This window comes from Polypterus senegalus, chromosome 4 (assembly GCF_016835505.1).
Source record: "Polypterus senegalus isolate Bchr_013 chromosome 4, ASM1683550v1, whole genome shotgun sequence".
Lineage (NCBI taxonomy): Eukaryota > Metazoa > Chordata > Cladistia > Polypteriformes > Polypteridae > Polypterus > Polypterus senegalus.
In genome coordinates this window covers 91,080,963-91,097,064 of record NC_053157.1, presented here as the reverse complement: position 1 = coordinate 91,097,064, position 16,102 = coordinate 91,080,963, and the positions used below count along the sequence as shown (strand labels likewise).

The window sequence follows — 16,102 nt, the reverse complement described above, 5'->3', positions numbered from 1 at the left end:
TCAGGGTTTGAAGTTCAAAACCGTAACCATTACACCACACTGCCTGTGCTGACTGGATCAGTTGGAATTATTTAAATGTGTTGTAATTGGCACTAAATGTGCTTTCATTGTGTATTGGAATAGCTGTATGGATGGTCAGACACCACAGTTAACTATATGCCGTGACACCATCATAAATTCATTTCAGCTCTTTCATCTTTATTCATCTATTTTGCAGTATTTCCACTATAGTGAACTTATTTTAGACTGATTTGACAAAAGTAGAATGCTTGCTCAACTACACAGTGAACCTCCATTTGAATAGTACTATAATATATCATTTATTTTTCATTATAAAAGAGCTGCTTCTGCATCTTATTGTACTTTTAAAGTTTTGTTGAATTGTCCAGTTATCATTTTAGAACACTAATTGTCACAGGCAGGACTTTGGGAGTTCTGCAGTGCGTAAACGGCCATTTAGTTTATATTAGGTCAACCTTTTTCATGAGTAATGGTTTTTAAAGAATATTCAATAAATGATTCTGTTTTTACCACAATTGTTTTCTTGAAAGTCATTATTTTCAACAAGACACCGGTAAGTTAAATATGATAGTTAGTGTTGTATTCATTTTGGACATACCAAATCCAAGAGGAAATATTTTCTTTGTTTGATGTTTTTGTGTTGATCAAAAGATTAAATACATGTAATTTTACAAATCATTTCTTCAAAAATAAAACTTATTCCAAAAATCTAAGTTTGAAAATTAATCATAATCATTAGCAAATTATACCCAGTTCTTTGCCTTGAAATAAATCAAGAAAACATTGAATGAGATCTAAATAGCTAGGATTTTCTTAACTTGACCCCATCTCTTAAAAACTACAATGTCCCTTTTTATTGATTGAAAATATGTTAAGTGAAACACTTACGCTCGCTATTTCTCTCTCAAATGTAATTAGGAAATTTTGACATTTACAGAATTCGGTAGGTTTAACTGTAGATCACTGCTTCACAGTATGTCTTTTTTCAAGACTACAGTACCCTCTCCTCAACTACGCAGAACAACATAAACAACATTAAAGATGGATGCTTGGATTTAACACCCATCTACCACTCAATGTCAACAAAGGTTGGGGCGTCTCCCATGAATATATTCTGGCTGACTGCATCAACACAGAAGTATAGAAAGTGTTCCTGGCCTGGTTGCTGTCGGTTTGGTGCTGGGAAGGCCCATCCAGTCCATAAATGAACTTACATGCTGTTCAGAATTGACTGTTTTTTTGTATGCAGTGCTCCACTCGAAATACTATTTTCACTCTTTAAATTAATTAAGTGAGTGTGTTAACTGAATTGGTGGATGAGTTACCTAGAAACCACCACATTCTGATTCTTTGAACAAAACTATGTTATTTAATGAAATAAATGTATATGCAGGAAATAAAATGTGGTAATCATGAATGTTTTAACTTTATGAAAATAAATTGTGAAATTTCCAATAGATTAGCCAAGAGAAAACAGAGATAATGTCCACAGCAAATGATTGTTTCCTCAATCATTTTACCTCAAGCCAAACCACAGAATGACATTCTGGGCTTCATGTGAGAGTCTTGTGAGAAACAGCTTTGGCTACATGGTTAATTTTGTAATAGTATTTGAAGCAACAAATATACAAAAAGAACAGACACTATATCTGATTTGTGAAATGAATGCAGTACTTCTTTGAGATTACCAAAAACCAGGTAGAAACAAATCTAGAAAAAGAACACTTGTGCATACTACATACATAGATTGTATCATTCTGTGAACACCTTGAATCATGTGGAAAATGAACATATTCTAAAAACCAAATCAATAATTCAAAGAAATCACCTATACAAATGAGTAAAGCAATTATTTAAATATTAATTTCATTTAAATAGCATTTTTCTAACCTACTCAAAGTGCTTTACATAGACAGTGGGGAACCACCTGAAGCACCAGCAGTGTGTAGCATCCACCTGGATGATGCGACAATAGCCATTCTTGTACCAGTAAACTCACCACACATTAGCTATTAAGTGGTTAGGGGATGATTGTGGGCACCATAACAGACAAGGCCATAGTGGGAAACTTAGCCAAATTTAGCTTACTTTTTTCAAAAGATGCCCAGGGATCTTTTATGATTATTGATAGTCAGAAACTTGGTTTTATGCCTCATCTGAATGACTGCAATATTTTTCACACAGTGTCCTGCACCAGTGACCATACACAGACCACAGGATAAGCTCCTCTTGATGGCCTTACCATTACCTCTTAGCTAATGTGTAATGGGTAACAGTTGAAACTTGTTTCATGAACAGGTTAATAGGCCAGAGTTAGAGTACATATTAGGGCCCGAAGCTCAACATGGAGTGACGTACTATATTAATTAGATTTAAATATCATAAATTAAGCTATGAAATTTGCTGGTGACGTCAAAAAGCCTATGTAATCATCAAAACTAGGCTAACATTTGGAATATACAGTTTTAATGTTCAATTTACAGGCTCGGTTCTTTACTAAGGCCAATCAACACCTGCCTGGGGCTCCATGACTTGGGGAGTGGCCAAGGCTGACTAAGTGCACCCTCTCCCCACTTCTCCATCAAATGTCACTAAAGTGCCTCACACATGACATACAAATATGAAGTGCTCTAATCTCCAATGGGGAGCTTCCACCCACTACTGCCTAAGTGATGAACTCACTTTTTCTAAGTTTGATTAGTGTGAAAGTTTATTTAATGCCTTTCTAGTGTTTTGAGATATTGTATTTTTCTAATTGTAACTATGTACTTTGAATACACATAAAAAACCTATACATTTTGATGTATGCAACTGTTTTTCAGAACTTCCAGTACTGACTATCATCCTGGCCATGATTGGGAAGTTTGGACTCACAATTTCCATGTCTATTATCTACGTTTATTCATCTGAACTCTTCCCTACAGTTGTTCGCAACATGGGAATGGGAGCTGCCTCCATGTTCACTGGTATTGGTGGCGTTACTGCCCCATATTTTGCCTACTTTGGTGAGTGGTATAATATTTGCATTTGCCTAGAATTATTTCAGCATGTACTTTTTTGCAAAGCTTGAGAAGAAGGATTATTATAACATTGCATTACAAATATGAAAACTCTGCTCATGTTATGAATACAAAGCAGATGGTATATGAGAGTGGCCAGTAGAGGAATGTACAAAAAAAAGGCAAGGAGTCTAAACCAGACAATTCAGAAAAAGCCAAGTGACAAGTCAAAATAAAAGACTAACTCAGAGTCAAAAGGTGATAATAAAGATTGGTACATAAGAGATTTAATATATACCAAGACTCTTCTGTTGCATGATTCAAAAAGGGCTTTCTCCGCAGCTTGGATACAGAAGGATCACGCCGGAAGACCTTTCATATGGTCACTTATGAAATCAGGGTCATGACCTTCAAGGACACACCCATGACAACTACGCATGCCCTACCTATGCATATCCAGAATAATGCCAAACATACTCAACCCTAAATACATTTCCAAAATAATAAATGATTCTAAATATTGACACAAATATCCTAAAAGTACCAGAAGTACAAAAAGCTCAGATGATTATGTAGAAAATGAAACGCAACATAAACCCCTTGTATTTTATACATTACTAGCTGTGTAAGCCCGTGATATAAAAAGCCCAGAGTCCTAGAAACTATTGAAACTGTCAGAAAAAAAAAAGAAATGTAGAGATGTCAGGTAATTGAAAGGAACTACTCTAGGCATCTCTTTCCTAGGAGGATTTGTTTTGCCAACGTGCTTGCATCGCTTCTGCATTAGCGGGGGAAAGAAAAGTAAAAGGGATACCGTTTTGCTGATTTTAGCGGCTAAGCGACTTTAGTCTTTCTTCTGAGATTTTGTTTTGCTGATGTGCTGGCTTGTGTTATTAGCGGCTAAGCGAGTTTTCTGTTTACTCTGAGGTAAAGCCCTTACCCCGACTCCACCTCTCATTTCCGGGTCGGACAGACACACACACTTCCACGCATAGACATTTATATATAAAATTAGAATGTGAAAATGTAGTCAGATTTACTTACAGTATACATGTAGCATATTTTTGCTCATTTAATGGATCCTTGTTTGAAGACTGGAAAAACATGAGGGTCAGAGGCGGTCCCCCTCTAAATATTTTAAAAACTCTTACTATTTAGGTAATGTGAAATAATCATGAAATAAATTTGCTTATTTTCACAACGTGCCTGGTGTCAGCGCATTTCAACATGGATTCTACTTACATTTCCTGTGTAAAAGAATCAAGTGATGTCCAATGAGTGCATGTAAGTCCTTGATCTTTTGGCAGGCAGGTGACCTCAGGCTGCCCTTTAATTGGTTGCTTTGATATTTTTCCGGGGACATTTATTGGCAGCAAATTAGTATTGTTTGAGATTTTTTTATCAAATGTGATTGGACCATTGTTGACACACTATTTCAAGATCATGTCAATGGCTCACAGTTCATACCCAACTAAATTGCAGTGAGTGTGACTTTACGGAAATGGCAACTTCAAGTGGCACTTCAGAAATCAAAGAAAATTCGGTTATTTCTTTAATGAAATACCACTTCATAAATCGTTCACTTTCAGAAAAAAAGAAGATAAAAGAAAATTGGACCAGACTGACCTGACTTAAGAATTCAGCAGCAAATAAGTGATTGAGGATGAGCTTACACACAAACTGTTCCTGTTCATGTTAGGAGAAATGGAGTAGGCTAACTGGGTATGGTGTAATTAATGCCTCTTTTTGCTTTAGCTGTTTGCTGTTTCAAAGTGTTGAAGCGTGGTGGACAATGACAGCGGTATGAGACCTAAAACATCTTTCTGAAAAATGCAAGTGGCATGAAAGTAGCCACAAACATTTAGAGCAACGTTTTTCAACCTGTGTACCGTGGCACAGTGGGGCACTGTAAGAGCTACCCCGGTGTGCCTTGGAAATAATAACGTAGCGTACCTGAGTCTGAACTTGAGAGGGACAGCCTCCTCAGGTGGTCAAGACTTGTCTGAGGAGGACAGGTCTACCTGGAGAAGCTGGCATAAAAGCAGCTCTGTGATCGCTATGTTGTAGACACAGCACTTCAAGAATGTCTCCAGGTTGCTAGTGTCCATCTGCCCTAGGTTTGTGGTTACCAGTGAGCCTCACAGTTCTGGTGGATAGTGGTCATATAAATTTCCTCTGAGGCAGAGAGCAGTGGATGAATGAACGAAGCAGCTGAGAGATGCCACCAAAGTGCGCACAAAGTTCTGTGTCTGTGAATGCTGATCTCGGAGCTCCTTTTTTTAACGGCTTCTCTTGTAGTCCCACACATTTGGGCAGTTGAGCATGAGTATGAGACATAATGTGTTTTTGGTTAGAAAATAGTGGTGTGCCTTGGGATGATTTTGGTTACAAAAAGTGTAACACTACAGAAAAAAAGGTTGAGAAGCAATTATCTAGACAACAGTGTGCAGCTAATCTTTTTTTTTTTGCTAAGTTTAATGAAATGATTCAATTTAATCAGAAAGTAATTGAGAAACTTTCAGGTCTAAAGGAATGGAGGGCAAGAGTTATGTTCAAGGAAATATAGATTTCCTGTTCGTAAAGGCAGAATAGGATTCAGGTTGGACTTGTGTTGTGGTTGTAATGCAAGACAAGTTGGGGAGCGAGTTAGGTTTTAAGATGTAGGGGTCTGTGGATCTTACAATGCGAATTTGTGCCCAGGTGAGGAAAGCCTGGCAAATTTGCATAGGACTAGGCAGACTGGCAGCGACTGTACAAAAATTAGGTGGAATGACTCTATGGTTGGGGTAAATGATAAACAGGGATGCAAAACCTCAGAAAAATCAGAGGACTAGTAATTCTTATTGATGAGCAAACATTGCCGAGTTCTCTTTGCCTTGAATTCTTTGAAATCACTGAAATGCTTGCAATATTTGGTATTCTTGGTGAGCTGCATTAAAGTCAGTGGGGAAGGACTAACTGAAATAGGTTTGACTGGATTATAACTGTGCAGTCTTCTTTAAAGTGTCCATGAGGGCTAGGGAAACATCTGCCAACTATACTGGACCAATTATTGTGGCCAAAAAGGTGACTTTTGCTGTGCAGCAGCACTGTACCCGGTGCCTCCGTGATATCAAAGAAGAAAGTACACAGTCAGAGAAATGCAATCATAGATTTTGTGAAAACAAAGCAGAAATGCCAAAATCGTAGTCAAAAATTAGAAAAAACAAGTAGGTCTTTTACAGGCCGAAAATTCAGTCGCATGTCATGATTGAAGTCGATGTCTTGTGCGATTTTTTGAAGTTGCGCTGAAGGCTCTCCAAAATGTCTATGCTGATGCTTTGCACTTTTTCTTCTATAAAAAGATGGAAATGTGTTGTAAATAGTAATAAACCTTTCGTTATTATAATTATTTCATAGAGTCTCCAGTGATTGGGGGTTTCGAAGTTTGTTTTTTATCTGTACATGGCTAATTATTATGCATGCATAGGGCACGCTCCTCTTTCTCTTATATTGACATGACACTTGAAGACTGACCTGCACATCTGGCTACAAGCATAGATAACTCATCCAAGAGAGTCTGTAATCCAAATGATCAGTATTATATACCTTGGGGGGGCGGTCCCATTAATATTGCAGTGGCCTCGCAAAACATTATGGGGCACTGGTATTTTAAAAAAAAATAAATTCTCCTAAACTGGCTAAATTATTATGTAATTTGACAAACATAGGCGACACAAACACAGCAAATTCAGTGCAAGTAATGCTTTGGCGAAATTTGCTGATCAACACTAGTGATTGGGTGATGTGGATTTATGGAATATAGTGGAAGTGGCCAAGGACCGGGCACTCTATTAGCAGAGGTAGAATAAGATTTGGTATTATCAACATAAGTCAGTGTTTTATCGTGTTATCAAATCTGTGACATGCACCTGCTATGAAAGGTACTAACCAACCACTTACAGTAGGTAATCCTCTTAATGGGGACAGAAAGAAATGTCAAAACCAGCTATACAACTGTTACCTCTTACCTGTCCCACTGTCCATATTTTACCCTGCATATTCAACCTTAGGAACTTCTTTCAGGAGGCTATTTGCTTACTGTGAATGTCATTACCTTTACTCATTTGCTTCTACCCAGTTTACTGAGTACGTCCATGCAGTCATCATTAAGTATCAGATGACATTTCCCTGATGATACAGTTTCTCAGTTACAGATAATATATACTTAATCACAAAATTAAATTGATCTTTCAGGTTGCTCAGAGACCAATTACCTGGTTTTTCTAACCAGAATAAGTGCTTTTCGTGGTATTTTAGAAACCAGGTTAGAGTTATTAAGGCACATTTAATGAGGATCTCTTCCAAGTGTCCAGCAGATAATTAGCAGATAGTAAGTATTAATTTTTGGCAATTTTACCAAAGTGTCAGAAAAAAAAACTGACCTAAGTGCTCCACTTTTGCAACAAATTGCAACTGAACTAAAAACTAAATTGAGAGAACACTTTTTGAAAAGTCTAATAAAAGGCAGCCACAAATTAAGCACACACACATAGCTTTCTTTCCATTAGCAGAGCAAAAAGCTACTAAGCTCAATGCCAATTCCAATGGAAATCAAAATCTTACTAAGAAAAATGCTCAGAATCCTGCTTTGCCTTTCAGCTGTCCCTGTATACTTTGCCTTTTTGTTCAGCTTCACAAGAACTTCAGGCTAAGGTCTGACAGTCACACTTTCCAAAACACATTATCAAAATCTGGTAAACAAGAAAAAACATATATATATTTTTTAAGTATTCAGTATTAAAACTTTCTTAAAGTAGCAGCAGTAAAGGTGCATGTAAAGAGCAAGCAGATTAATGACAGCTGACTCCTATTAAATATATTATGTTTTTTAATCAATGTTCATAAAGCATTCTATATAAATGTAATAATTTTCTGGGCGTGCTTAATCCAGTTATAAAGTTGCAGGGAAGATACCACAGCCTATTCCAGTAACAACAGACGCAAAGCAGAAAGAAACTAAGACGACGTAAAAGTTTGCAAGGTATGGCTCAAAACGTCAGAATATTGGTAATTTAGGTATGTGGCAAAATTACAAAACAGTTTCATCTACCACTAATCAAAAAAAGGTATATTAATATAAATGTTACACAACATTCAGCATAGAAAACAATATCAGAAGTATATAGCATTACGCACAATAGTCACTCAGGTAGGTACAAGTCATTTCCTCTTTTTGCTTTAAGCTTTTAAAAACACATAGCGCTTGTGCGAGATGGTCTGGTTTTATATACAGTACTTCAATTTCACTTGTAAGACCATGAGTTAATGAGGATGTTTACACCCACAAACTTGGGCTTAGATTCAGCTCAGTTTGTAGACAGTGGCTTTAAATGTCTGTTTTTTTAATTCCTACAGGAACTTAAAAAGAATTTAATTAATAATATACTGGATGTATGCACACTAACGTTGCATAATCAATTAAGAATTACTAGCAGTAAGCAGGCAGAATCTATGTATTGTGAAAGTATAACTAAACATCTAAACTTGCTCCACATACATCTCTGCAATATACTGTACAATTCAAGCACATATGTATTCCAGTTATACATAACAGAAATTGCAATGAAAGTGTATGTGCTTGTTACTCCACTTTAAATATTTAATTAACATCACTTGACTCAACATCAGGGTGATGTGTCATGGTGGATATTTAGACAGCGTTTCAAAGTTCAGTTCCAGGAAAAACAAGTCTTATGGTTTCTACTTAGTTATACATTGACTTTGTGTTTCGGGTTAGAATGGGTATGTTATATTTACATCTATAGTATATAATTCTAATAATCTATTCTAATAATGAGCAGCATGTTGGCGCAGAGGTTTTCTCTAATGGCCCACTCACTGTCTGTATAGAGTTTGCATATTATCTCTGAGTATTTGTATGTTCTTTATCAGTTTTGCAAGCAGATGTGTAATAGTTTAATTGTTACCTCCTAATCTGAGTGAGTGCACCCAGTGAAGGACTTGCACCCTCTCCAGAGCTGCTTCCTGTATTGTTCCTAATTCCCTCAGGATAAATTCAGACTAGCCAATATCTCATCTGAGAAGTAGACTGTGCCACTGTAACTGGTACTGCATAGCTAGAGGCATAATTATGATGATAATTAAAGTAATAATCCAATAATTCATGCAAACTGGTATTTGAATAAATGGGTTCAGAGAATAAATTCTGAAGAAGCTGACAAGTTTTTAACTCTGGTGAAATGAATATTCTTTGCGTTATTCATATGTGATGTGGCCACCAGGTGGTGCTCCAGCTCCCCAAACACCTGACAAAGGCAGGTTCTCAACACAAATCTCAATAAACAAAGCCTTTTTTAATGGTGAGAAGCTCTTCTCAAAGTAAGAGCTTCCCACAACACAATCGCTAACACAAATCAAGACCAAAGCAATGCTTTTCTTCTCCTCTGTCTTTCTTTCTTGTCTCACTGTCACTGCCCCCTGTGCTCACCCCAGCAAACTTTGTCTCCTTCCTCCAACTGTGGCTCCTGAAGTTGAGTCAGGCAGCTCCTTTTATGTAATCCCTGAAAGTACTTCTAGTGTCCCAAAGGCTTGGCCTGGGAGAAATTCTGGGCAAGCCAGGGGCCCCACGATGTAGGGCTTGTTACTCCCTGCACCACCCGCCTCACTGTACTCAAAGAACCCAACAGGGCTGAGCCAAAGAACTCCAGTTTCCCTGATGCCCTGTGGGAATCCAAGGTACTGCCACAACCTAGGGGGGCTGCCATCTATTGCTCCGGGATAGATGATGCCTATGCATGCTTTCTCCCCCTGTCCTTCCATAATGAGAGCATTCCCCTCACAGTGTATAAGGTGGTGTAGTGGTTAACACTGCTTCATAGAATGAATATCTTGGATTCAAGTCCAGCGACTGTCTGTTGTTTGTGTGAGTTCTGCATATTCTTACTGTGTTTGCTTTTTTTCCCTCTGTAGTTCAGTTTTCGTCCCTTATCCTAAACAGGTGTATTAGATTAATTAGTGATTCCGTATTGGCCTCTTAGGAGTGTCGTTAAGCTCTAAAATGAGCTTGTGCTCTGTTTAAAATTGGTTCCTTCGTTGCATTCCTTAAAATGTCATCTCAGTCTGTTTTTCACAGCAGCAGAGAGAGGGGGCTTGCATTCCTCTCAGGAAAGACAAGTAGTATACGGATTAAACTAAACAGTACTAGCTTGTAACATTATCTGAATCATTTATTAAGTAACCTGTGTATCCAGTGTTTATTTAAACAATGTGTTTTGTATTATTCTAAAGCTATCATATTGTTTACTTTAGGTATACTTTAGTAGAATTAAGTTATTAACTTAAAGAGATTTCAAGATGATTAATAATAATAGTGGGCGGCACGGTGGTGCAGTGGTAGCGCTGCTGCTGCACAGTTAGGAGACCTGGGTTCGCTTCCCAAGTCCTCCCTGCATGGAGTATGAATGTTCTCCCCGTGTCTGTGTCGGTTTCCTCCCACAATCCAAAGACATGCAGTTTAGGTGGATTGGTGATTCTAAATTGGCCCTAGTGTGTTTGTGTGTGTCCTGCGGTGGGTTGGCACCCTGCCCAGGATTGGTTCCTGCCTTGTGCCCTGTGTTGGCTGGGATTGGCTGCAGCAGACCCCCGTGACCCTGTGTTCGGATTCAGCGGGTTGGAAAATGGATGGATGGATGGATAATAATAGTACATTTTATTTGCTGGCACCTTTGATGACACACAAGGTCCCTCACAAAGTATAAAATCAACTTCAAAAATAAAACATAAAACAACGTAGCTTCAAAAAGATAATTTAAAATCTGTGAGCTAACTTAAAGAAATTACTTTTTTTACAGGAGTTTTGAATTTTCTAATAGAATCCAGTGAGGAGGCTGTAAACTCCAGAGTTTGTGTGCAGTTTAAGAAAATACCCAAATATACTAAGGTTTATAGTCAGGAATTGAAATTAAACCTGTTGATGGCAACCATACAGACCAGGATGGAATATAAGCCCGGAAGAACATCTGCAAGACAGGCTGGAGCAAGATTAAGAAGGGTTTTATTTATGAGAGCAGTAAATAAAGGAGCATTATTCAAAATAACGCCAAGGCGTTCAACTATCTTAAAATAAGTGAGTATAATGCAACTAGTAATGGAAAGACTGAAACGGCAAGCTTTTGCCAATGTCAATGTAGACCCAATAAGAAGTAACTCAGTTTGAGAGAGTAGTTCATCATCTGTCTATCAATAATAATTTCCCTTGGTAAAAAAGAATTTAACACAAATTATTTTTCTTGCAGGAACCTACAATAAAATTGTGCCTTACATAATAATGGGATGTTTAACTCTGGCAACGGGGTTTTTCAGCCTGCTGCTTCCTGACACAGAAGCTCTCCCTTTTCCTGAGAAAATGGAAGATGTTCAGCCTCTTCGCTGGTATGCTTTACAAACATTAGTTCACAGTTTTTTTCCATTCATGGCTTTTCTTATCCCAGCACAGGGTCAGTAACAAACAGAGCCTATCCTAGCAACAAGATGCATAAATTGCTAGTCAATCAAGAGCATGGCACCAATAAATCATAGGGCACATTTTCACACACTTACATACCCTGGGACTATTTAAGCACGAAAACAATTCCTAACTTTGTACTGTGAAAATAAAAAAATACACAAAATCCATCCTGGCTGATAAAACTGGAGTTCAAGCATTGTAAAGCATTCATTAATTATTTACTTTTCTGTTAACCTTTTAATTGAGTTTTAACATTCTACTACTTCATTGTGTTTAGAAATAGTTTCTGAAAGTCTATACCAAGTATTGTGTCAATATTTTGATGAATAATCCTTATAAACAATCCTCTTTACTATTAAGACCTTGGTGTGGTGGGGAGGCTGGTGTATGTGATGCCTGGTTTGCCTGCAGCTGGCATCACTACCTTGAATTCAGGTCATAGATAATCACGTAACCCAGATGGACTGGGCAATGAGGATACATATCATTGCAAGGGTGGTGCAAACAGTGCATTGTGCCAATTTATTGATATTTAAAGTGTCAAAAATGCAGAACAAAATCATCTTCCAATAAATAATAATCCATACATAAACCAATAAAAACACAGTGCATGTGAAGAAGTTTAAAGTCACATAAATAACAGTAAATATGCCGTTAAAACTACAGTAAAATCCTCTCTCCAGTGCTTGCTCTCGCTCTCTTTCTCACTCTCAGTTTGACCCAACTCCCATCCCAGCCACCATCCCTCAGCATCCTCCAGGACACACTGAGCCAGACTCTGTCTTCCCTATTGCCTTTGTGTCTGTGGGATCCCTAGGAACCCTGATAATTCCCGCCATGCTGTGGAGAAATCTGATCCAACACTGGAGTGCCCCCATGCCACTCCACCACAGTGTTACCCCTGACTGCTTTGCCATCATAATAATACAATAATAATAACACATTATATTTATATAGCACCTTTCAAATACTCAAGGTGCTTCCCAGAGTCACAGAAAGAACAGCATGGCATTTATAACATTGGATGCAAATATTTTCTGCATAGAACAGATAAATACAGGATATACAAAGCAATAAACAGAATAGAGTAAAATACTAAATTCAATATTAAAAAAGCCTGAACAAATAACATAACCATCTGTTGGCATTGGCTACCATCCGGTTCTGGTCTCCTTTCTTCTCTTCTTATTACTTCCCTGATTCTTTTTGTTTCTTTTTATGTTTTTCCTGGCTCCCTTTATTACTTTACACTTGTGGGTGTGGCAATCTGTGAATTGCAGAGGTGGAGAAGCTGATCAAACAATTGGCTTGCCTCCACATCTAGCAGACCCCAATCACCCAGCTCTGCAACAGAACACACCTACATAATCTGAGATCCAATATTCTTTTTGCTTTTTAAAGCCCCAAAAACACCCAGTCATTGTACCACAGCACACCTCATTGATCCTTAGGGCATCTGTATTTTTACTGGAGATACAGTGGGATGCAAAAGTTTGGGCAACCTTGTTAATAGTCATTATTTTCCTGTATAAATCGTTGGTTGTTATGATAAAAATGTCAGTTAAATATATCATATAGGAGACACACACAGTGATATTTGAGAAGTGAAATGAAGTTTATTGGATTTACAGAAAGTGTGCAATAATTGTTCAAACAAAATCAGGCAGGTGCATAAATTTGGGCACTGTTGTCATTTTATTGATTCCAAAACTTTTAGAACTAATTATTGGAACTCAAATTGGCTTGGTAAGCTCAGTGACCCTTGACCTACATACACAGGTGAATCCTATAATGAGAAATAGTATTTAAGGGGTCAGTTGTAAGTTTCTCTGAAGAGTAGCAACATGGGGGTCACAAAACAACTCCCAAATGACCTGAAGACAAAGATTGTTCACCATCGTGGTTTAGGGGAAGGATACAGAAAGCTGTCCCAGAGATTTAAGCTGTCTGTTTCCACAGTTAGGAACATATTGAGGAAATGGAAGACCACAGGCTCAGTTCAAGTTAAGGCTCGAAGTGGCAGACCAAGAAAGATTTCGGATAGACAGAAGCAACGAATGGTGAGAACAGTCAGAGTCAACCCACAGACCAGCACCAAAGACCTACAACATCATCTTGCAGCAGATGGAGTCACTGTGCATCGTTCAACCATTCGGCGCACTTTACACAAGGAGATGCTGTATGCGAGAGTGATGCAGAGGAAGCCTTTTCTCCGCCCACAGCACAAACAGAGCCGCTTGAGGTATGCTCAAGCACATTTGGACAAGCCAGCTTCATTTTGGAATAAGGTGCTGGGACTGATGAAACTAAAATTGAGTTATTTGGGCATAACAAGGGCGTTATGCATGGAGGAAAAAGAACACAGCATTCCAAGAAAAACACCTGCTACCTACAGTAAAATATGGTGGTGGTTCCATCATGCTGTGGGGCTGTGTGGCCAGTGCAGGGACTGGGAATCTTGTCAAAGTTGAGGGACGCATGGATTCCACTCAGTATCAGCAGATTCTGGAGACCAATGTCCAGGAATCAGTGACAAAGCTGAAGCTGCGCCGGGGCTGGATCTTTCAACAAGACAACGACCTGAAACACTGCTCAAAATCCACTAAGGCATTCATGCAGAGGAACAAGTACAACGTTCTGGAATGGCCATCTCAGTCCCCAGACCTGAATATAATTGAAAATCTGTGGTGTGAGTTAAAGAGAGCTGTCCATGCTCGGAAGCCATCAAACCTGAATGAACTAGAGATGTTTTGTAAAGAGGAATGGTCCAAAATACCTTCAACCACAATCCAGACTCTCATTGGAACCTACAGGCGGTGTTTAGAGGCTGTAATTTCTGCAAAAGGCGGATCTACTAAATATTGATTTCATTTCTTTTTTGTGGTGCCCACATTTATGCACCTGCCTGATTTTGTTTGAACAATTATTGCACACTTTCTGTAAATCCAATAAACTTCATTTCACTTTTCAAATATCACTGTGTGTGTCTCCTATATGATATATTTAACTGACATTTTTTATCGTAACAACCAACGATTTATACAGGAAAATAATGACTATTAACAAGGTTTCCCAAACTTTTGCATCCCACTGTATTTACTCCCTGCGGTGGGCTGGCACCCTACACGGGGTTTGTTTCCTGCCTTGTGCCCTGTGTTGGCTGAGATTGGCTCTGGCAGACCCCCGTGACAATGTGTTAGGATATAGCGGGTTGGAAAATGGATGGATGGATATTTACTCCCTATAGAGTCACCCAAAGTGAATTGGTACTGGGGAGGGCTTCACCACTAACAAAACTAAGAGTTAGTGTCATGTGCATTGTTAGACCAAATGATAGGTAAAGTGGAGATGGATCCAGTTATACTAGACCTTGCAATGGAATCTGGTCCTTGGCACATTGAAATGTTACATTTCTGGCAGGGAAGTAGGCAAGTGGATGTGTTCCAGCTACAGTAGATCACACTCTCTAGCCTTCCATCCTGTGCCTTCATGTTGAGATGCTAAACTATGGCATCTAACAAGGTGCCCTTTCCTAAGTATAACAACAGAATAAAGCTGTGTAACAACACACTTTGCAAGAATGCCACAAAGATGCACAACAAACCCATATATCTTTCACATATTTCAGGGGTGATGAGAGCTTGGCAATCTTGTCTACATGTGCTTGAAGAATTTTTTTAAAAATTGAGGATTATGCACCCCATTGTATTTTGTAAAAAGTGTTTCTAGTGCTTCACTCTGTACACCTTCAAATGTAAATATAACACCAGGTCATGTCACTTGCAGAAATTCTCAGATGATTCTGCATTTACACAGAGTATTGATAAGTGGAAGGAGACACTTTGTTTCTTGGTGCCAAACGAATTGTCTATAACTTAACATCAGAAAAACCAATAAAATATACCAAGGAGCCTCTACATCAGGTCACTATTTAGGGAGTGGATGTAGAGATGGTGCACTCCTACGTGTACCTGTGGGGGTCCACATCAGTGACAGATGTCACTGGTCTTGTAAAACAGAGGCACTATATAAGAGAGGACAGAGCAGGCTGTTTTTTACTTATTTAGCTGACACCTTAATCCAAGGTGACGTACAACACCTTGTCACATTTCGTTTAGTTTTCCACTTGGAACACAGGCAGGTCAAGTGATTTGCTTATGGTTACACACTGTCAGTAGCAGGATTCAAACCCACAACTTCAGGGTATGAGGTCTAGAGCCTTAACCACTACACCATACCACCAGGCTTTTCTTTAATATGGGTAGTGACATTCTTCACATCTTCACATCTTCCCATCTCCTACAACTCAGTGATGCCCAGCATAATTTTCTACATTGTGTTCTGCTGGTCTGTTAAGATCACCTCAAGAGTGGTCCATAAATTTAACAAACTAATTAAAAGGACAGACTCCATTATGGGACACACTCTGAACCCTCTGGAGGTAGTAGCAAATGAAACACAATTAAAACAAAACTGAGTGTCATTATGAACAATGCTAAACATCCTCTTCTTGACATACTAACACTGAGTACTTTCAGCCAACAAACTATTAAGCAGAAGTTTGTGAAGAAAT

General features: G+C 38.5%; 1 protein-coding gene across 1 annotated transcript in view; it reads left to right on the top strand.

The window, feature by feature from the left end:
- LOC120527530 (solute carrier family 22 member 5-like) overlaps positions 1 to 16,102 on the top strand; it is a 114,257-nt gene that overhangs the window by 84,148 nt on the left and 14,007 nt on the right. Inside the window, exons 8-9 of the mRNA XM_039751038.1 lie at positions 2,844 to 3,026; positions 11,318 to 11,453. Of these exons, the coding sequence (XP_039606972.1) occupies positions 2,844 to 3,026; positions 11,318 to 11,453 (319 nt within the window). The remainder of the gene's footprint in view (positions 1 to 2,843; positions 3,027 to 11,317; positions 11,454 to 16,102) is intronic.